The 23,630-nt window shown below is 44.4% G+C and overlaps 1 protein-coding gene across 2 annotated transcripts in view; it reads left to right on the top strand.

The window, feature by feature from the left end:
* Positions 1 to 3,549: 3,549 nt before the first annotated feature.
* Positions 3,550 to 23,630, top strand: part of LOC309333827 (stomatin-like) — a 45,018-nt gene continuing 24,937 nt past the window's right edge. The window contains exons 1-4 of one of the 2 annotated variants that reach the window (XM_081847797.1): positions 3,550 to 3,723; positions 17,674 to 17,777; positions 18,526 to 18,598; positions 19,277 to 19,359. In XM_081847797.1, coding sequence (XP_081703923.1) covers positions 3,669 to 3,723; positions 17,674 to 17,777; positions 18,526 to 18,598; positions 19,277 to 19,359 — 315 coding nt within the window. In that variant the 5' untranslated portion in view covers positions 3,550 to 3,668. The remainder of the gene's footprint in view (positions 3,724 to 17,673; positions 17,778 to 18,525; positions 18,599 to 19,276; positions 19,360 to 23,630) is intronic. The other variant, XM_081847796.1, reaches the window with a different exon arrangement.

The raw sequence follows: 23,630 nt of genomic DNA on the forward strand, positions 1-23,630 counted from the left end.
TATATATGCTTTCGTAGATTTTCACGGGTACAGGAATGCAGGTTTTGGTGTCCTCGGGTGTCTTCCCGTGTAAAAGTTGGGGTGTCTAGGCGACGTTTCGACGAGGTCTCACTCGTCATCTTCAGGCTGGTGCTTTCGGCTTCTTGTTACTGGAACACCAAAACCTGCATATATATATATATATATATATAACAGGAAGCTGCCTTATATCAAGTCAGACAATTGGTCCTTCTAACTCACTGTTTACACTGACTGGCAGCAGCTCTCTAGGGTTTCCGGCAGGGAGTCTCTCCCAGCCCAAGCTGAAGCTGCCAGGGATTGAAGCTGTGGCCCTCTGCATGCAAAACAGCTTCTCTGCTACTGGCATATACTGTAGCCCTTCCCCTTACATCTCGTGGCTAAAATATCCTAACTGATTCATTGATGGCAGGATCAAAATTGGGTAATAGTTTCACTGGAATAAATCAAAATGTCACAGAGATGTGGAAAGCTTACCAGAAATGTGGAGTGCCAGCTTGGTGTAGTGGTTAAGAGCGGTAGAATCGTAAGCTGGTGAACTGGGTTCGCTTCCCCGCTCCTCCACCTGCAGCTGCTGGGTGACCTTGGGCTAGTCACCCTTCTCTGAAGTCTCTCAGCCCCACTCACCCCACAGAGTGTTTGTGGCGAGGGAGGAAGGGAAAGGAGAATGTTAGCTGCTTTGAGACTCCTTAGGGTAGTGATAAAGTGAGATATCAAATCCAAACTCTTCTTCTTCTTCTTCTAATGATGGATATGTTTATTTTTAAAAAGTAGAAACATTAGGCTAGATCAAGGTTAGCCAACATGGTGTTGGCTTTTTTGTTTATTTCATGTATAATGTGCTTCCTATAAGGCATCTTGAAGTGACTTAATTGCATATATAAAAACCAGTGCTATTTTTCTAGCAAAATAGGTGCTGGAACTCACTATGAATACCTCCCTTGTTCTCTTATAATTGCAATGGCACCCAATGCAGGAAACTCAACCAAAGCATCCCTGATAGATGGCCATCCAACCTCTGCTTTAATACCTCCAATGAAACAAATATGCATTAAACCATTGTTGTTCAAAACAAAGGGACAGTAAAATAAACGTGCATAAACCATCATGATTCAAAACAAAGAAAAATCCAATAAAATTTGAACAACAAATATAGGGCTTGATCACAAATGCTTATGCCATAATAAATCTTTCAGTTTTTAAAGAGACTTTGCTTGTTCTTTATTATGAATAATAATTTTATACCTCTTTTAACTGGTTACAAAACCAATTAACAACATGAAACAAAAGAGAGTAATGATTCCAAACAAGACTGAGTGTCCACAAGTGTGGTGTGTTGGGCTGTGACCTGGGAAGCCATGAAAATCCCTGACCTTGGGCCAATCTCTCTCTCAGCCCAATTTACCTCACAGGGTGTTGGTAGGATAAATTAGGAAGGGGGAAATGATGTACACCACCTTGAGATCCAGGGTGGAGTGGGGAGGAAGGTGATATATAAAAAGAAAACAAGTGGTTAGTAACAGACAGCATAATACAAAATACAAAACACGGCTGAAAATAAAACCATAAGAATATAATCACATTAGAGCTCAACACTACAATCGATTGTGTGCCTGAGATGGTCTCCTACTATATCCTTGAGAAGTAAAACTATAATATTTTTCTGTGTATAAGACGGTGGTTTTTTTGCTAAAAAAAATTAGGCCAAAATTGGGTGTCGTCTTATACATGTATAGTGAATGCAGAGTGAGGCGGGTGCGATTGCGGGCTGCGGCAAGCAGGCATGCATGCGGGCTCAACAACTCCCCCCCCCAAAAAAGCTTAATTTTCAGATGGAAGTTGGCTAACTTAAAAGCTCAACAACCGAAGGGTGACCTCTCCCAAAATAGGGGTCATCTAATACACGGGGTTGTCTTATACATGGAAAAATACGGTATTGTGAGTTTGGAGGGAGTTGGTTGCCTAGATCCAGAAAGGGTTAAAATCTAATGGGGGATTCAATTGTTGGAATAGCCAGGCCAACTTATTGGTAAGGCCTTAAGTACAGGGTTGCTTAGTATACAAAAGGAATCTGCTTTGTGCCAGGGGGCACTTGTGTGGGTGCCCTATTTCATCTGGCTAGTAGTGAGAAAGATAAAGGCAGACTGGAGTGTGGGAGAGAACTAGGATTAGAAGCCTGAGAGTGAGAGATATGCTTGATTTCATACCCTCCAACATTTCTCTGACGGAAATAGGGATGTCCTATTCCATCAGCATCACATTTATACCCCACCCATATGACTGGGTTGCCCCAGCCACTCTGGGTGACTTCCAACACGTATAAAAACATAATAAAACATAAAAACTTCCCTATACAGGGCTGCCTTCAGATGTCTTCTAAAGGTTGCATAGTTACTTATCTCCTTGGCTCGGGGGTCGCATAGCTCCACACCCTCCAGCGTTCCTCCAATCAAAATACGGACGTCCTAAGGAAAAGCAGGACATTCCAGGATCAGATCAGAAACCAGGACGGACTGTCCCTAGAGAAGACGGTCACTTGGAGGGTCTGTGATTTCTGCTTGAGTCCAAGGCTGCAGCTATGGGAGAAGCAAGACCTTCAGGGGTGTTAATGCTGGGAACTCCTGCATTATAGGCTGAGGTTGAATACATGTGTAAATAAAGCATATATCCTAAGGACACCACTGTCTCTGCTGCCCCTAATTCCAAGGAAATGTAACTCTAGGTAAGTGCCTGGAACCCCTGGAATCTCCAACAGCTTGTAGGTTGGAGTAGCACACAGCAGCATTGAATAAAATGAATCTAGCATTGTTGATGAGAGAGAGAGAGAGAGAGAAACAAACTTAAGAAGAAACTACTGGAACAGGCCCATGGCCCATCTAGTCTAGCCTCCTGTACTCACAGTGTCCAACCCAGTGTTGCCTGTGAATAACAAAATCAACCCGTACTGATCATGGGACGAGTCCCATGGAACTCATTATGTCCTATTTCTGTTCAGACATGCATAGATTGTGCCACATTTCTCCACAACCTCTCCTACCACAACTTAAACCTTATTTATTGTTAAACCCAAAGACGCTGTGGAGACAGATGTTCAATATTTAGTCAACTGATCAGTAAAATGAAACAATTTTAAAAAAAATCAAACACCAGTTTGGATCGACTGAAAGAGTGTCCTGCATGAATTAGCTAGCCAGCAGGATTTTTGTTTTTGAGTGTTTTTGCCCTGCCGTTTCGACGTGTCTGCTCCAGGGGTGAGGAGAAAGATGTGACTTTCCAGGTATAAAGATATACTTTACTGGACTACAGCTCCCATTATCCCTGATCGTTGGCCATGCTGGCTGGGGATGATGGGAGCTGGCGTCCAAAAAACATCTGGAGGGCCGCCGATGCCCCTGTCTCTGGTCTACTCAGAAGGAAAGCCAGTTGTGGAATTCTCTGGCGAGCGCGTACGCAAAACTGCAGCCTGCCTTAGACAACTGTAAAGCATTGTGCAAGGGGAGGGGGCGGGTCTTGATGAAGTGCGGGGCGGAGAAGAAGCGAGGCCGCCCACTCGAATCAAACACGGCAGCTGGAGCGCCGCGGACCCCAGATACCTTCTGTTGAAACGGGTAGCCGCCTCGTTTGGGAAGCTGGCTGCGTCGGTGGGAGTCATGGAGGACGCGGAGAAAGGCGCTCGCGGCAAGCGGGAGACCGTCAAGATCGGAGGTGAGACGAGCGGAGGCTTGCAAAGTTGGGGCAGCCCCATCCTTCTTCCTTCCTTTCTTGGTCGAGGCTGGTGGTACGAGCAGAGCTGGGGGAAGGAAAGGCAGACAGCCCGGTTCTACTCAGAGTAGTCAGACCGACTGAAATGAACAAACACGACGAACTTGGGTCCATTAATATAACTGGGTTTATACTAAGTAAAACCTGGTTGGCTACACACCTGTTGCTTTCGAGCATGCACAGAGTGTGCCTGTTTCAGCTTCCGATAATCGCACCCTAAAATGAGTACTTTAAAAAATCTGGGGGTTTTGAGATAGGGGCGAAAGGGGCGTGCATGAGCGTGCGATTTCCGTTTAGGGGAGGCTCGATCTAAACTACGGCGTCTGACGGTCGAAGTCTTGCTTTCTGTGGTGAAACACAGGAAACGCTGAGAGCCTCAGATAATGTACAAATGTAATCTGCTTTCCTCTGGAGGGAGTTTATTTGGGTGGGTGTGGATGAGAGCACGCCTGCGGTGAAGGTACTCCTTGGTCTCCCATTGCAGGAGGGTTCAGGGTCTTTTGCAGGAGTTTGAATCTTCAGAATGACCCTGGGGTGTGCTACTTGCTTGAAAATGGATAAGCCCTGTAGCAGGAGTTGAGGTTCATGGACTTGTTGGGGTGCTAAGCCTGGAATTTCACTCTCCCCGAGGCCTGATTTTTTAAGTTTCTGGAAGGGATTTTGTGTGGAGGGGGCTACTATCTTATGGACTAGAATCTTGATTTCAGCTCAGTAATGCTCAGATTGTGGTCAAACTTTCATATGATAAACATATTCAGCAGCCCGTAATCTGTCTTCGCTTTGCGAAATCTTCCTTGGCTCCTTTTACAACTGAAATTTGTATTGACTCTTTACAGAAGCAAAGCTCAAAGCTATGTATACTTAAGATGAAATTAATCCCCTGGAGAAATTATAGAACCAGTGCCAACCTTTACATACATCCAGGGACTCATTTGTTTACTCTACTAGAATGTTGCTGTTACCTTCTATCTTGGTGACTGGCTACCCGATGGGTTAAAAAGCAAAACAGTTATTAACTTTTTTTTCCAGGAACTTTATTTTAATAAACAAGGTGAAAGATGGATTGATAATGTGCCTTGGGTACAATTAAATTTCAGTTTGGAGAGTCTTCCTCTGACAATGGTGCTATAACAGCTGTTGATAGATTTTATCTCAATGAATTCATTCAGTCCTCTTTTAAAGCCACCCAAGTAGATGGACATCACTGCCTCATGTGGGAATGAGTTCCATAGTTTAACTATGTACTGCCTGAATAATAGCTTTATTTTATATGTCCTGAATCTTTCATCATTGTGCTTCTCATTGGGTGTCCACAAGTTATAGAGTTACGACAGACATTTCTCTCCACGTCTCACATAATTTTATAAACTTATATTGTGTCACTTCTTACATGCTTTTTCTCTAAACTAAAAAGTCCCAAATGCTGCAATGTTTCATCATAGGAAAAGTTTCTCCAGCCCCTTGATAATTTCATTGCCCTTTTCTGAACCTTTTCCAACTCAGCAAAACCTGTCAATACATGAGCTTGTCAGCTAATTCAAAATCTAAGCTGAGGGGATTTTTGCAAACTGTGAATAGTAAATATCACTTATGGTGAAGTGAAACTGTTAGCTACTCAGATGTTTTCAGTACTGGAGATCACTGTAGTTATTACAGCTGTCACAAACCAGTTACTCCCACTGTATTGATGCTCACATTAATTATTTGTGTAATACCATGGTTTATCATCTGAGCCAAGAAGGAGATTCACTTAGAGGTAATTCCTTTAAATTTATGTGAACCTTAATATTCTTTTAATAGTAAGTTCATATGCAGCATAAAGGATCTGGAGCCTGATAGCCTTTCAGCAGTATCCAGCCCTTTGCAAGATCAATGGCTTTTGATCCAAGTTCCTGGTCACAACCATAGCTTTTGACAATCTTAAGAAGAAAAACTTGATGAGAGACACTAAGCATTTCTTGTAAATGCAGATCATGTGCTAGGAACAATTGTGAAGTAGCAAGATTTCATGTTGTTCTCTGCCTGCAGTTATGTGGTTCGAGAACCACACATCTATGTATATTTTGCACACATGTAAAAAATAAAAGACTGTCCCATTTCAAGTACTTGGCTCCAAATATTACCAGTTATAATCAGGATGTCCAGTTATTGAGAGTTAAGTTGCAGTCTCCAGTTCTTCTAGTATGAACAGGTCACATGGGGTTGGGAAAACTGGGTACAAGATTTACCAGATACAAAGAAAACAAAAGCATTCTTACAGGTAGATACATGTTCTCACTAAGCATCAAGCTTCTAGGACATGGGAAGGCAAACCAAGGTCCAGGGGCTGGATCCAGCCCAATCAACTAAATCCGGCCCATGGACGGTCCGGGAATCGGTGTGTTTTTACATGAGTAGAATGTGTGCTTTTATTTAAAATGCATCTCTGGGTTACTTGTGGGGCATAGGAATTCGTTCATTCCCTCCCCCAAAAAATATAGTCCGGCCCCCCATAAGGTCTGAGGCACAGTGGACTGGCCCTCGGCTGAATAAAATTGCTGACCCCTGTTCTAGAAGGTGAATCTATTAAAAATGAGTTTATACTCATCACATTAACAATCTTATATGAAAGTCTCAAGGGCAATGGCAATGCTCTAGAGCAGCGTTTCCCAACCTTGGGCCTCCAGCTGTTTTTGGACTACAACCCCCATCATCCTTAGCTAGCAAGACCAGTGGTCAGGGATGATGGGAATTATAGTCCGAAAACAGCTGGAAGCCCAAGGTTGGGAAACACTGCTCTAGAGAACATCCAAGAACAATCCAACCAGTTTGCTTTGGACGTTTTGCTCAAAGGCAACATCTTGGGATTCAAGTCTCATTGGTACTCTTTGGGTGTCCCAATAGGGAGGGGGTAGGTTGAGGGGGAGGGGAAGCAGCCTCATTTGCCCCAGCCTAATCCTCAGTCAATATTAGGGGGCTAAGGTTGATTCTGCTAAGTATAAAAGGCTACACCTCCTAGAATTTTGATGCTTACAGTCATAGGATCACCAGCCGTCAGATTTTTAAGCCACTGAGCTCAGTGCTGAATGGCAGCAGTATTTCAGGCAGGATTCCCTCCCAACCCTACCAGGAGATGCAGAACCTGGGAACTTTTGCATATAATGCTGGTGCTCTAGGGCTGATGAGCTACGGCCCTTTCCCAAACATCAGCAAGTGGAATGGGTCAAGGCCAGGGTGACCACCTGCAGGCTTTGGCTGCAGGCACAGATGTTGTCTTTTGCCTACTCATGGGCCACCCTAAGCAATGCTCGCCTCCCTCTAAGCCAGGGGTCAGCAAACCTTTTCAGCAGGGGGCCGGTCCACTGTCCTGCAGACCCTGGGGGGGGGCAGACTATATTTTTTTTTGGGGGGGGAATATGAACAATTTTCGCCTGCCTGCAAAGAGGCCTGAAGATGCTTTGCTGTACCTGTCCCAGTTGTTGACCCAATAATTGCAGTTGGGCTTCTCAAGCCAGCCAGGCGCCGTGGAGGGGTAGGAGGCTGTGTTGGCTGGTGAAGACATAAGCAGCAGCCCCGGCGGAGGAGCTGCTGGCAGAGGTAGGGGATTTGGGGCGTCGACGGAGCTTTTACCCACCACCTGCTGGTGCTGCTGCTTCCTGAGGGGAACCATGAAGAAGAAGACAGAGCTGACCGCCAACCCACAAGTGGCGTCTGTGGCCACTGCAACAACCCACCTGAACGCCATGGGAGGAATGAAGGAGGGAGGGAGGGAGGCAGGCAGGCAGGTAGGCAGCAACAAAGAAAGCGTGCGAGGAAGTGGCGTGGAAAAGCAGGGCGGAGAAGGAAGGAAGGAAGGACTGAGGGAGAGGGAGGAGGAAAAGGAGGAAAGTGCAGCAGCTGCCAGCATCATACGCCCCCTTCACAGCACCACCCTGCTGAGGCCAGCAAGCCGACTCTCGCTGTTGATGGCACCCGGAGTGGGACAAGATTGCTCCATCTCTGAGGAGAAAAGCGGCGCTGTGTGAGGGAGGGAGGGGGAGGGAAAGAACGTGCACACTGGCGACTTCCGGAGGCGGCGCGAACGACAATGGCGGTCCTTCTCGCGCTGTGAGGAGGAAGCTCTACAGAATCAGGTCGTCCGCTACAGCAAAGCGGAGACCCGCGCTGGAAAACCCCAGGCAGCAAGAGCCTGGGGACGTGGGACTCGGCGGGTGCCAGAAGCGACCCTTGAAACGTTGAAGAGACCCCGTAAGGAGCCTCGGATCATGGAGGGGGTTGCGGCGCTGTGAGTCGATCACTACTCTGTAGAGTGAAGCCGCGCAGCTGCTGTCGGTGAGCGCTGACCTTTTTTCCTCAAAATATTCGGAACAGAAAAGCAACAACCCGTGAGTAAGGAGGGACTTTTCACAATTGGAGTCTAAATTAATCGAAATTTGGCTGAAAGTGGAGAGATATTAAAAGGAAGTCCGTCTTCCGCTGCTACTTAAATTTCAAAGCAAAAAGAGCTGGAGGAGTGGAGCCACTGAAGAGGCTTTTTAAACTATCTGATTTGAGCACCCATTGAAGCTGCTTTTAGGCAAAGTAAGGACTTAACTTATTTATTGGATTTATCTTTTACTTGGACTGTGTTAATCTTCTGCTTTGGGGACTACAAATTTTGACTGAGAAGCCCAGGTACTTGGGCTGCCTGAACAGCAGAACTGTCAGTTTGCAGACTTGGCTATTGTGTATTTGAACTTGCAACATTTTAGAGCACTTTTAGACTTGCTACTTTGAAATACCAGTTGGCACTTGTCAGAAACAATGTTATGCTGTTAACACCAACTCTGCTAAACACTAGTTACTGAAGGTCTTTGGACATTCAATTTGACTTTATTGATCTTATTTGATTTGACTTCTTCGCTCAAGACATTACAAGCTCCCTTTAGAGGATTTTGGATTTACAGCAGTGACACTATTTTACTTTCTCTTTCCTTTCCTCCTATATGACTGTTCACTCTTGGGCTGTGGCATTCTCATGGGAACAACTTAGCTTGACCTTGACTCTTAGATAAAATTGGAATGAGCGGCACAAGAAAAAGGGGAGCAAGAACCAGACAAACAACTTTAACCTCAGCTTTACAAACACGTAGATCATCTGTACCTACTCTGCCGTTAGCAGGGGAAGAAGAAATTGTGTCTACTCTGCCGTTGGCAGGGGAAGAAGAAACTGAGCAGTTACAGTTGGAAGATATGGCCTCAGGAGCAACTGCTTCAATTTTAGAGAAAATTTATGAAAAATTGGAGTCTTTGGATAAAAGAGTAGAATCTTTGGACAAGAAAGCGGATGAACAAACAGCCAAAATTGACCAAAATACAGCTTGTCTAAACAAAATAACTGGACAGGTGGCACAGAACGTACAAGCAATTGGGCAGTTAACTGAGGCCACTGCAGAGAATCGTAAACTGGCTGAGGCTACTAGCCAAAAAGTTGAAAATTTAGAACAAGAGGTAAAACCACTCTGCAAACAAGTCAGAGAACAACAGATGTATTTGTCTATGATAGAATTGCGGAACCGGGAAAACAATTTAAGGTTAAGGTCAATACCAGAAGCTGAAGAAGGAAACTTAGTTGAGTTCCTGACTAAAGAATTTTCCAAGTTCTGGCTTATACAGGAAGAAAAGGACTTTAAAATTGTATCGGCTTTCAGACTTGGAAGATTTGCAAAGAAAGATAAGCCCAGAGACTGTTTGATAACTTTGAGATCGAAGGAGGAAAGGGATAAGATCTTGGGTTTACACTACGAAAAGTCACTGGACATTTTGGACATAAGAGCTGAAATTTACAAAGATATCCCGAAACAACTGTTGGACCTTAGATCCGCCTATCTTGAATTGGTCAGATTGTTCAGGAGCAACTCAATTATTTTTAGGTGGGAATTTCCTCAGGGATTATCTTTCACCTTCAGAGGGAAGAAAGTCAAGATTAAAACACTTGAAGACAGAGATAAATTTCTGATTGCCTACGGAGAGGACCTTCAGAAAGGAATTGAAACACCTTTGGGGCCTGGAGCATCTGCTGTACCCCTTTCCTAGGAACCTGAAGATCCAGAGAAAAAGATACCACCCCTAGAGAAATAACAGATTTGTTCAGGATGTCTCTGCAACTGTTGAGCTGGAATATTAATGGGTGCAACTCCCCAGAAAAAAGGAGGAAGTTATTTTATATATTGAAAAAAGAACAATTGGACATTATTTGTTTGCAAGAAACACACGTGACCAGGCTCCATAAAAAAGTGCTAATAAACAAAAGATTAGGCCAAGAATTTATTTCTTCGGACCGGGTGAAGAAAAGAGGAGTGGTGATTTATGCAAAGGAGAGCCTGTCACCTAAATTTTGATTCAAAGATGAGCAAGGAAGAATTTTGGCAATTGAGATACAATATCAAGGAGAGAAGTTTTTGATATTAGGAATCTACGCACCAAATGAAGGGAAATCGGAATTTTATAAGAAGTTGCATGAGAGTGTCCTGGACTATCTGGACTATGACAACATCATTATGATGGGAGATATGAATGGCGTGGTATCAACTAACATGGATAAGTCACAAAATCAAAATCTTACAAAAGATGGCAGACTACCCAAGACTTTTTTTGAATTGACTGACAATATGGACTTGATTGACATTTGGAGGGGCCGAATCGCTGCTGTAAAGATGAATGTATTGCCTAAAATCCTTTTTTTATTTCAAAAATTACAGATTGTGGACAAAACAGAGTGTTTCCGGAAGTGGCAGAGAGATATTTCCAAATTTGTCTGGCAGGGCAAAAAGCCCAGAATTAAGTTTAAGATATTAACTGACGTGAAAGAAAGAGGGGGCTTTGCCCTGCCAGACTTAAGGCTGTATTATGAATCAGCAGCTTTCTGCTGGTTGAAAGATTGGCTGCTTCTCGAGGACACTGATGTATTAGATTTGGAAGGTTTTGACAATGCGTTTGGCTGGCATGCATATTTATGGTATGACAAGGTTAAGATTAATAAGAATTTCAAGAACCATTGTCAGGGAACTGCCATCGGAGAGACAGGTGGTGGACAGGCTCCAGGAGAATAGGAGAGAATCTGCAGCAGAAGAGGGAACCAGCAGGGGGAGTGCAGGAGTCACAGCGGAGGGGAGGCTCTGGGATGCTTCCAGTGAGAGTAGTGGAGAGGTAACGGGACCCCCGTTGGGAACTCCCACCCTTCGCCGGAAACTGTCACGCAGAGAGTCACGAAGGCGCATGTCCGTCAAACAGCTTTTATGTTGGCGTAAATTCCGTAGACGCCCACTGTCAGATTCTACCAGCGACTGACGGAGTCATGCTTTGGGGGCTCCGTTAGTGCCTCGGTTTGGATGACCAGCCAAACCCCAGAGGGATCAAGCTTTTACGCACAAGCAGCTCATTATCCCATCACAACCATATTGTCAGAAAAGCAGTGTTTAATGTCTGGACAAAATACAAAGACTTATTGGAAAATAAAACTCCAAGGTGGCTTTCACCATTGGAAGCTAAGGCCCGGAAAAGACTCAATATGGAGGCCAAATGGCCGAAGTATTGGGAAATATTAGAAAAAGATGGAGATAACTGGAAATTGCAGAGTCAGGAGAAAATGAAAGACAAAGTGCGAGATTGGTTACATTATGCTCAGATTAAAGAAGTTTTTAAACTTGATAAAAAGTTAGGATTCCAGGTGGAAAAATCGAAGTTAGAAACGGAACTGCTAGAGCCTAAGACTAAGGTACTCTCAAGAATGTATAACTTGCTGCTAAAATGGAACACACAAGATGAAATGGTTAAATCGGCTATGATAAAGTGGGCACAGGACATTGGGTATAATATTATGTTTGAGGACTGGGAAAAGTTATGGACTACTGGGCTGAATTTCACTGCATGTAATGCTTTGAAAGAAAATGTAATGAAAATGATATATAGATGGTACATGACCCCAGTCAAACTTGCAAAAATATACCACTTGTCTGATAATAAGTGTTGGAAATGTAAGGAAAATGAAGGAACGTTCTTTCACCTTTGGTGGACTTGCCCCAAAGTGAAGGCTTTCTGGGAAATGATATATAATGAGCTGAAAAAGGTATTTAAGTATACCTTCCTTAAGAAACCAGAGGCCTTCCTTTTGGGTATTGTTGGCCAAGGGGTGTTAAGGAAGGATCGAACATTTTTTATGTATGCAACAACAGCAGCAAGGATACTCGTTGCCAAGCATTGGAAAACTCAAGATATACCCACACTGGAAGAATGGCAGATGCAACTGATAGACTATATGGAATTGGCCGAGATGACGGGCAGAATCCGAGACCTGGGAGAGGAGACGGTGGAAGAAGACTGGAAAAAATTTAAGATTTATTTGCAAAAATATTGTAAATTGTATGAATGTTAAGCAGGATGCTTGATCATAAACAATTTGGCACCATCGGAACAGATGAAGTGAATTATGAAGACAAGTTAAATTTATGAAAAAATCAATTTTTTTAAGATAACTATTAGGCTAAGCTTATTGTTTTAATAGAGTGAAATGAATATATCTAAAATTTAAGATATAACATTGGAAAACTAGATTGTAAGGTGGGGACAAGGTGATAAATTTGCTGGATTAATTTTTATAAATTTGGAACGCAGGAGCGGGAGATGTGAGGAAGTCCAAAGAGGGTAAGAAAATATGTTATAAAATGTGTATTTTTGTATGTTTTGTTTTGTGTGTTGTAACAAAAAAACCCTTAAGAAATATTATTAAAAAAAAAAAAGAATGTGCACACTGGCAATCCACACACCGGCTATTCCTGGACAGGATCTAGAAGGCAGTTTGGCCTGATCCGGCCTGTGGGCCTTAGTTTGCCGACCCATGCCCTAAGCCAGGCATCTGTAACCTGCGGCCCTCCAGATGTTTTGGCCTACAACTCCCATGATCCCTAGCTAACAGGACCAGTGGTCAGGGATGATGGGAATTGTAGTCCAAAACATCTGGAGGTCTGAAGGTTGGGGATGCCTGCCCTAAGCCATACTGCCCATCTGTTTCTGGCTGTGTTTGGGGGAAGGGGAAGCCCCAACATTTATGGGTGCTGCTGGTGCCTGTTTTCCCAGAATGCTGTCTTCAGCATGAGCAGAGAATGCAAACAGAAGAGAAGTGGAGAAGGAGACAGAGTTTGATAATGTCATTTCTCCTGCTTCGCAATGTTGCAAAAATGGTATCTTGCAGTTTGTTGCTGCCTCTTGCAAAAGTCCAGTGGAAAGGAAAGACTCCCTCAATGCAATCTGAGTTCATTTTCACATTCCTGGCATTGGAATTTTGCAATCCAGCCTGCAGATGTGAAAACACATCTTCTCCTTTGTTTTATGATTTCCTTTGTAAAGAAAAAGAGAAGTGTGAACCAGTGCCTGGTAAGGGTTGCTAGGAAGTCAACAGGTGCAACCAATTTGTTCTGGTTTTCTTCCTGTCCACCTCCTCTTTTGCAAAGATTCTGTGGACGCTTAATCATTGCACATGTGCAATACTTAAAACATAACTAAACTGGAAAGTGTATTGGGCCCATCTGCACGGTATTATGTCAGTGTTATGCCACTTTAAACAATCATGGCTTCCCCCAAAGAATTCTGGGAGCTGTAGTTTGTTAAGAGTAATCTAAGGAGACCTCTGTTCCCCCTAAGAGAGCTACAGTTATCAGAGTAGTTTAACAACCATTCCCTCTTTGCAGGGAATTCTGGAAATTATAGCTCTGTGAGGGGGAATGGGGGTGTCCTAAGAAATCGGGGGGGGGGGCACTTGGTAGAATGTACTTTCTGTATTCGGTTTTTTGACACCTTGACTTAAAAGACAGAAAGTGGTGAAGATGTATGTTGTCATGGACTGAGTAATCATATTTTCTTTCTTTATATAACCAGCAGATGGAAAATCAGAAATGTTTCTTTTGTATCTTTGGCTTTTGTATCTTTTCTTTCTTCTGGTTTTACTTATTCAAGTTGTATATTCTGTAGTTGTAATTTTACTGTTTTACGGGAAAATCTTAATAAAATATCTTAAACAAAAATCAGGGAGAGAGATCGAAATCTAGGCAAGCAACAGGCATTCTTGTAGTTCATAGAAGCACACCAGCTTGGGAAAAGCACTTGGGGAAACTGAAAAGCAGGATCAGGGAGGGTTGTGGGAGAGCGGGTGTAGCATGGGAAGAGATCAGTGATCCCTGGTGGGCTGCAGTTGCCCCTGGAATCTCATTTGAACCTTGCCCTTTATCCATTTGGGTTTACTTAGCAATAATAATAATAATAATAATAATAATAATAATAATAATAATAAATGTGTGGTATGTTTACATATATATAATACATATATATAATTTTACATGTATATAATGCCCACCAAACACAGTTTGCCAGAAGAAATTGAAGTGAAATGTTTGATAGGGTGTCTATGTATGGATTCAGTAGAAGGCTGTTATTGTTTACATACCCACCACACTTACATTTTTGCATCATTGTTTGTGGCTCATACTCAATCATGGTTCAGAGTTGGGGAACCTTTGACCCTTCAACTCCAACCAGCATGCCCAGGTGTCAAGGATGATGATGATGATGATGATGATAATAATAATAATAATAATAATAATAATAATTTTTATTTATACCCCACCCTTCCTGGCCAGAGCCGGGCTCAGGGTGGCAAACACCAGTAAAATTACAGTAAAAACATAATAGGGGAAAAACAAAACAATTTAAAATACGGATTAAAATGCAATTTAAAATGCAGCCTCATTTTAAAAGTAGCCCATAGATCAAAACCATAAGGGGAGGGAAACATAAGGGTCAGACGGAGTCCAAACCAAGGGCCAGGCGGAACAGCTCTGTCTTGCAGGTCCTGCGGAAAGATGTCAAGTCCCATAGGGCCCTAGTCTCTTGTGACAGAGCATTCCACCCAGTTGGGGCCAGTAATGAAAAGGCCCTGGCCCTAGTTGAGACCAATCTAACCACCTTGCGACCTGGGACCTCCAAAATGTTGTCATTTGTGGACCTTAAGGTCCTCCGCGGGGCATACCAGGAGAGGCGGTCCCAAAGGTATAAGGGTCCTAGGCCAGCAACATCTGGAAGACCAGGGGTGTACTGAGCCCTGCAGCACCATTGAGCTTGGATTGGCAGGCTTGGATGGAGGAGGAGGAAGAAATGAGGATGGGGGCTGAATGGTGCGGGGTCTGGTTTGATCTGCCCTGACCAGACTCTTTGAAAGGGGAGCGGAACTGCTGTGCCTCCCCGCCTCTTCCTGTGGAGGAGAGAGACTCAATGAAGGCTGGGGAGGCTTTGATAACCAAGGTGTGACAAAAGCGTGCAGTCTCGTTATCTAGAACGAGATGCCGCCCTTGTTGTGGGAACAGACAACCCCACCCCAAAAGCACACGCCCTTGTAGTCCCATAATTCTTACAAAGTGAGAGAGTCTCGAGAATAAGACTGCCCTGTCTTGTCTTTAAGAGCTTGGTGGTCAGGCCACGTACTGGGAACTTATTGCAGGGACACCTGCAGTTCTGAATTTCTTGCCCTTGCTCCTGAACCCATGACTCCTGAACCCTGAGCTTGCACTTTTAATTTTCTTACTTTTACTTTCAAGTAAGAGCCTCCACTTGTGTCTTTTTGGGGTGGGAGGCTGGACAAAAAGGGTTCCCTACACCTGGCTCAGGTATTCATGTGGAATAGGTTAACCATGGTTAAAGGGAAACAACCCCTGGTGAAGCATTTGGTCGACAGAAGCCTTGGGAATAAGATCAAATAAATATTCTTCCCCATCTCCACAGAACTCCCAGAGAAAATATGGGAGAAAATTACTTTTCTGTGCAATGCCGGTTCAAATGCTTGATCTAGTTGAGCTGCTGTTGCAGTAGAAGACAAATACGCCTTACTGCATACTTGATTCCCTTTTCCTGTAACTGAATCCAAGGCCAGGAAAAATCTCCGTGTGAACTCTGTGTCACATTCCTGAATATGATCTCATGTTCCTTTTTTAGATGCAGCATTTCATTTTTTAGGCAGTCGCTGAAATTCTCTGGGAGGGGCGATTATGTTGGTGATAGACTCCATCTGCACTATCACACCCCTTTAAACAGCCGTGTTTCCCCCCAGATAATCCTGTAGTTTGTTCTGGGTGCTGGGAGTTGCTAGAAGGCTCCTTCATTTACAGGGCTACAATTCCCAGAGTCCCTTTGGGAAGAGGGATTAACATATGCAGGGATGACTGGAACTATCAATTTTGCTTCTCACTGTTTCTCAAGTTTCAAACTTTAAATTCATTTATCTACATTTTTGCAATAAATTGCATGTTTTTAAAAAGAAAAATCCTCATGAAAATTTGCCAGCATTTTTGTGCAAATGTGTCATAAGAAACCCATTTTTGTGTGTGTGCAGTTTTGACTAAGGTACACATATTTTTTTTTTGCAAGCAGTTTCCCCTTTTTTTGCAAGCAGGTTTTTGTTTTGTTTTTGCAAGCAGGTTTCATTTTCATGAATGTGTGCCCTGATGCACTTTTTATGAACAGTGGTTAGAAAATTGCATTGCAAAAATTGAATAAGTGTGAATTTCTGGCTGGACTGAATTTACCTCTGTTTGGGCCGTGGCACAGAGCAGGTGTGAGCTGTAGCCAAACTTGACTTCCTGCATCCTATAAAGATGCCATGTCTGTCTGAGCAATAAGGGAGATCACTGGTCATGTTCCTTGTACAAATTCCCTTATGCTTTACCACTCCTGACTTGGCAAGGGCTACGACTGACAATGGAGAACAATGCACCTTGAATTGATTCATCTGGTATCAGGCAGGAAAAGGGCTTTCTCTGTGGTGGCACCTACAGTGTGGCATTATGGAACAGTTTCTTCTTAGAGATTCACCTTCAGTGATGTGTCCCTGTCAGTAGTCAGATACATTCTTGTTCTAGATGCAATGATCAGTTTTGTTACTGATTATTGGCTGCTTATGATGTGTCTGGGACGTGGGTGGCACTGTGGGTTAAACTACAGAGCCTAGGACTTGCCGATCAGAAGGTTGGCGGTTTGAATCCCTGTAATGGGGTGAGCTCCCGTTGCTCGGTCCCTGCTCCTGCCAACCTAGCTGTTCGAAAGCACATCAAAGTGCAAGTAGATAAATAGGTACCGCTCCAGCAGGAAGGTACAGTGGTGCCTCGCAAGACGAAAAGAATCCGTTCCGCGAGTCTCTTTGTCTAGCGGTTTTTTCGTCTTGCGAAGCAAGCCCATTGACGGCTTAGCGGATTAGCGCTTTTAGCGGCTTATCGGCTTAGCGGATAAGCAGATAAGCGGCTTAGCGGCTTAGAAAAAGGGGGGGAGGAAAAAACCCGCAGGAACTCGCAAGACATTTTCGTCTTGCGAAGCAAGCCCATAGGAAATTCGTTTTGCGAAGCACCTCCAAAACGGAAAACCCTTTCGTCTAGCGGGTTTTCCGTCTTGCGAGGCATTCGTCTTGCGGGGCACCACTGTAAACGGCATTTCTGTGTGCTGCTCTGGTTCGCCAGAAGCGGCTTAGTCATGCTGGCCACATGACCCGGAAGCTGGACGCTGGCTCCCTCGGCCAATAAAGCGAGATGAGCGCCACAACCCCAGAGTCGGTCACGACTGGACCTAATGGTCAGGGGTCCCTTTACCTTTTACCTTATGATGTGTCTATTCAAAGTTTTATTGCTTGACAGTTTGTGCATCACTTTGATACATTTTGTTAAATGTGGTAAGAAATCTTTAAATAAAATAAAACTTTGAAGGGATGCAACTCATCTATTTGTTCCAGAAGTGCAAATTAGGTTAAAATGCAAACATAACTGAATTTCTCCCTCTTCCCTACACAGAAGCAATAGAAGCCCATTTAATGCATGTGCACTTTTTCCCTCCTTTTTCTTCCAGAGGGCTCTGAAGGAAGCATTGGAGTCTGCGGGTGGATCCTGGTTATGGTCTCATTCTTTTTGGTTACCATCACTTTCCCATTATCCATCTGGATGTGCATAAAGGTAAAAAATGGTTGGTTGGAAAGCAGTTGTGACCTAGGATTCTTTCCCCACTCTAAACAGAGCAGTGACTGTACGTTGTAGCTGACCTTAGTGCTGGAAGCGATCCAAAGGGTCATGTCTGGCCCCTGCAATGCAGGAATCACAGCTAAAGAATCCCTGACAGATGGCCATTCAAACTTTTGTTTAAAAAGCTCCAATGAAGGCAGATTTCACTACCTTCTGGGGGAGTCCACTCCTTAAATGGCTATTCTTGCAGAAGAGAACTTCAGAGGGAGACTGCATGCATCATGAGGCCACCAGGTTACAATTAATGAAGAGGTTCACTAGTGAACTGAATCTGGACAAAAGTGTTTTAAAAAACCCAACAACCCACAGCATGCATTAATTGGTTTGCCAATGCCAGGCTGCCTGTGTTGTCAACAATAAAGAAATGTGTCACGTTTTTAAAGTGCCGAAAGCCTCTTTGTCAAGAAACTCCTAATCTCATGAAGTACAATTTTTATATGAAAAGGATCAGGGTAGTTCATTCCTCCTTCAGCTTGATAAGAAGAGCACAAAGTTGCAGTCTCTCTACGTAGTTGCAGAATCTTATGCCTTATTTTGCCCCCTTAAAAAAGCTTCTCTTCTTATCTGGAATGTGCTAATTATGAATGTGGCCAAAATAGCATCAAGGATAGCCTGAAAAGTGCAGAATGAAAGGGAACAAAATCACAACCCCTCCCCCATTGACTTTCCTCCCTCATTGCAGATTGTCAAGGAATATGAGCGAGCCATCATATTTCGGCTTGGACGTATCCTAAAAGGAGGAGCAAAGGGGCCAGGTGAGTATTTGCTGTTATGGTCTGTCTTGCCAAAGGCAAGGGGATTCTTTCTGTGGGATTTGGAAGCAAGACAAGACACAAGTGGTGAAGAAGTCTTAAGATTTATTAGACAGCATGCGGATAATAGATAAGAATTTACCACCCCAAGCAAGCAATACCTCTGTTCAGCTGCTGGGAGCTCCAGAGGTACAGAAGCAGAGAGGACCCCAGCTGTAGTCAGCCACCAAGCGACGCAACACCCCAGGAGAAGTCACACAATTTAACATTAAGCTGTTTAGTAAGGCTAACTGCTGCCTAGGGGAAACCTCATATTGGTGGCATGAAGGAGCAATTGTGTCAGGCCACTCTACCTCCTTGATGTGCAGTGTATATTCTGCTGTGTTTCGCATACATGGTCCCACATGTGGCTGAGTTTCCGTGTGGCTGGTCAGCTGCATTGGGGCTGGAGCACTGGTGGTGCCCTCCCCCAAGTCTCTGGCCTGGGGGAGGGCACCATCAGTGCTCCAGCCCCAATGCAGCTTCATGCATTTGCACCAAGACTGGTGCCTGGTGCAGTGTCGCTGAATTGACTTTGTCCTATGCACTTCAATATACCTTCCGACCTCTTCCTTGCACATGCAGAGCAGTTAATGCCCTAGAGTTGTTGTGTCCAACAATTGCACTTTTGTTTTCCAACAGGTCTGTTTTTCGTATTGCCCTGCACAGACAGCTTTATCAAAGTGGACATGAGGACCATATCATTTGATATACCGCCACAGGAAGTGAGTATTCCCTTTCCTTGATCTCTTTCTTCTCTTCCCCCTACTAAATACTGGATATAAATAGGCTAGTCAAGTTTCTCTCCCCACCCCACCCCATTGCTTTCTCACACCCGCTGCCCCTCTTCCATGGTCTCGAATTTCAGGCAAGAGACATTCCCAGTCCTCATTGGAGGTGCCATCGGGAATTAAACACAGGATGCTCTTCATGCAAAGCAGGTGCTCTGCTGCCAGATTGCGGCACTTCCCCTTAAATATAAAGTAATATTCTAGTTTTCAAAGGGATGAATTAAGTAGGAACATAGGAAACTTCTTCTGAGTTAGACCATTGGTCTATCTAGTTCAGTATTATCAACACTCTCCAGGGTTTCCTACAGGAGACATTCAGAGAGGGAGTCTTTCCTAGCCCTAACTGGAGATGCCAGGGACTGGAGTCAGGAACTTCTGCATGCAGAGCAAGTGCTCTGACACTAAGTATTTATGTCCCTTCTGGTTCTCTGCCACCAGTTCCCTTGCTGCTGTGACTCTCAGCAATCCATCTGCAAGATGGATAGTACCTTGCACTTATAGCTAACATGTCATCTAGCTTGGTCCGGAACTCCTCCATGCAGTGAGCAGTCTCTGCCATGGCCTCTGTCAAAGCAGACCATTTGGAATGAAGGCCAGCATGGAGGGTTTCAGTTTTGTTCCAGGCAGCCACCTGCCACTTATCCTGCAATGACTTTTTCCTCTGGCAGTAACTGTTGTGGAACTGGCTTGGAATGAATTGCTTAGGAACCTAATAATCATCATTAGGCTTAATGTGTTTACTGCCAGGAATGTACCCTTAGTGAGCCTCCTCCCCGCCCCTCATTTCCTCCTGGCTTTTCTGTAATTCAATTCCGTTGTGCCTGCGGTTTTTGCAAGCAACAGGGTTGCAGGGTATTTATTTTATTAGGCAGGGTATTTATTTCATTACTTCTTTCTTTTCTTGCCTCCTTAATTGAAAGTTAATGATGTTGTCAAGATGCTGGAAAACCCCAGGGTACAGTTCTGCTGCAGGGCTGGGTAACCTTGGCTGCCTGGGGTCAATGCGACCTTCCAGGACTCTTGGAACTCTTCTGAAGCCACGCGCTCTTCTCTCAGGCCACACCCCTCACCTGTCTTGCTTTGCACCCTCCTTGAGTCATTTTGCGTGGTTGGAATGCATCCTTGAGCTCTGATTATGCCTCTTGGTCTTCTGGATAGAGGCTAGAAAGCTCTGTGTGTGTGTGTGTGTGTGTGTACTAGCTCCACCCACTTTTGCCTCTGGCCCCACCCACCACTGGAATGTGGCTCCTGGAATGTTGTCCAGAAGCAGATGCGGCCCTCAGGCTGGAAACGTTTCTACATCCCTGAACTAAGAGTTGATGAGTTATTAAAACGTCTTTAGGGAGGGAATGATGAGGGGGTGGGTGGAGGGGAAAAACCCTGATCAGCCTAGTAAGGACTGAGTATACTTAGTGAGCAGAGAATGCTGACTGACTGTTGAAGGGAGGCAGGGAGGTGTAAAACTAGTTCGGGGGCGGAATAGAAAGGAGTATCGTGGAGGAGGGCATGACGGACTTACTGGAACAGGAGCACTCCATGCTGCAACATTTGGTTGCAGATCCCATTTGTATATGTCTATCCATCAGTCCTAATGCATTCCACTCAGCATTTGAGATCCTGCTTCTGCCTTTTCAGCCTACATAAGCAGGATGGGCAGCCATGAGAAGCATAGTCTTCTTTGGAGTGGCACTAATCCCATGGAATGCCCTCCTTAGGGAAGCTCACCTAGCCCCTTCACTGTATGCCAGTGGTGGCCAAACTCGGCCCTCCAGGTTTTTTGGGACTACAATTCCCATCATCCTTGACCACTGGTTCTCTTAGCTAGGGATGATGGGAGTTGTAGTCCCAAAACATCTGGAGTGCCGAGTTTGGCCACCACTGCTGTATTCCTTCTGGTGTCTCCATGAGTCCCGTTAGGTTTGTTAAAGACACTAGTGGGCGATGGCTGGGTTTTCTGCCAGAGAGAACCCATTCCATGCTTAATTTTATAAACTTCTATCATGTCTCTTGAAGCTCGCCTTTTCTGTAAACTAAAAAGCTCCTTTGATCCTCCTCCTTTCTTCTTCACTGTTTTCATGAGCCGCTGTTCTTTTGATGACTTTTGCCCAGTTGTTTGATGATTTTGCATGTCTGCTGCTGCTTTTAATTATTTCCCTGTTTCCATAGAATCTGTGTTTTCATGCTACAATTTGTTGCAGTTGCTCTGGTTTCTTTCCAGAAGAGGATGGCAGCTCATTCATAAACCATCTCAAGATTTCTAGGGGCTGAGCAAAGATTAAGAAAACCAGGCAGCCCTTTGCTGACAGCTTCCAATAAAATAGACATGATACCAAAGGAAAAAGGAGACAGGAAGAGATAAGGAAAACAAGCAAATTCAGGCGCCCCTGCTTCATTGTTTACATAAAGATAAACTCCCGGTTTGCATGCTATGTGACTGACAAGAGAAAGTTCACACAGCATATACTTAAACCACAGAATTCACTGCCACTAGAGCCCAATCTACACTACACATTTAAAACAGTATTATACCACTTTAAACAGTTGTGGCTTCCTGAACTGCAGTTCGTTAAGGATGCTGAAGGTTGCTAGGCAGTCCCCATTCCCCTCAGAAAGCTACAGTTCCCAGGATTCCCTGGGAAAAGGGGACTGGCTGTTAAACCATGGGAATTGTGTGATGGGGGAATAGAGGTTGCCTATCAACTCTCAATGCTCTTGTCAAACACTGAGGACTAGTAAGCTACTTGCAAGGTTCCTCAATAAGAGGGTCATTGGTTCCTCATTGGTTCCTCAATAAGAGGGTCATATCTCGCTTAGTAAAGCTGAGGGTGGCACTGGTTCTTCTGTGTATCGCAGAAGCCAATTAAAGGAGCTATTGGCTTGTAATTACCTTGCTTGCGTTACTTAAAATAGAAACTGCTGTGGCTGTGACTGCAAAGACATTACACAGATCTCTGTTAGGACTTGATTCTAAATAACATTAAAATAAGATTAATATAACCATAGCCATTCCACTTGGAGATGTTCTATGTTCCACCCACACCCACACACACCGGTGTTGGAGGCAGTATTCTTCTGAATGCCAGTTGCGGAGAATTCCAAGTGGAGAAGCTGCTGTTACACTCAGGTCTTGCCTCTGGGCTTCCTGTTCAGGTACCTGGTTGGCTGCTGTGAGGACAGGATGCTGGACTCGATGGACCATTGGCCTGATCCAGCAGGGATGTTCTTAGAAATAACTCTGCTTCAGCTGCAATACTGTCACTGAGAAAGCACAGGGGGTGAAGAGTCGGACACACTCCTGTTTCTCATCTCTGCAGTACAGTCATACCTCATGTTATGTCTGCTTCATGTTACATTCATTCAGGTTATGTCCTGCGGCGACCCGGAAGTACCGGAAAGGGTTACTTCTGGGTTTCGCAGCTCACACATGCGCAGATGTGCAAAATGATGTCACGCGCAGGCGCAGAAGCAGCGAATCGCAACCCGCCCGTGCGCAGATGCACTGCTGCGGGTTGCGTTCTTTTCATGTTGCAAATGGGCCTCCGGAATGGATCCCATTCGCAACCAGAGGTACCACTGTATCAGTAAAAGGAGCAGTAATATCCCATGTCATTTCAAAGGTGACATGGAACTTTATTCTGTTGAAAATCATTGAGTCTCTTTAACAAACGATTAGATGTGTGTGGCTTTCTTTGGCTTTGTGCACACACTATACCTTCAGAGCACATTTGAAGCACATTCTTTCTCTCAAAGAATTCTGAGCACTGTGGTCGAGCCTTCCCAGAGTTAAACTTCCCAGCAACCCTTAACAAACTACACTGCCCAGAATTCCTTGAAGGGGAAGAATGCATTTCAAATGTGCTTTAAAGGTGTACTGGATACACAGCCTCAGTGACATTAAGTTTTGCTTCTCTCTCTTTACTCTCACACCATTGGTCCATCTAGCTTAACAACGTCTGATAGGTTTACCTACAAGATCGCCTTACCCCACATGTGCCCACTCGACCGCTTTGTTTGCTGGAATTGGCACTACTACTAGTACCACACAATACCCATTCTGCATTTGTAAGGATGCAATCGTTAAGTCTGACAGCACCTGCATTTTGGAATTTACTGCCTACTGAAATCAAGCAGGTGCCTTCACTTTACTCTTTTCGGTGCCTGCTAAAAATTCTTGCTTAGACAAGCCTGCCCACATGCTTGCCTTA

This window comes from Podarcis erhardii (genome assembly GCF_964252035.2).
Source record: "Podarcis erhardii genome assembly, chromosome: Z".
NCBI lineage: Eukaryota > Metazoa > Chordata > Lepidosauria > Squamata > Lacertidae > Podarcis > Podarcis erhardii.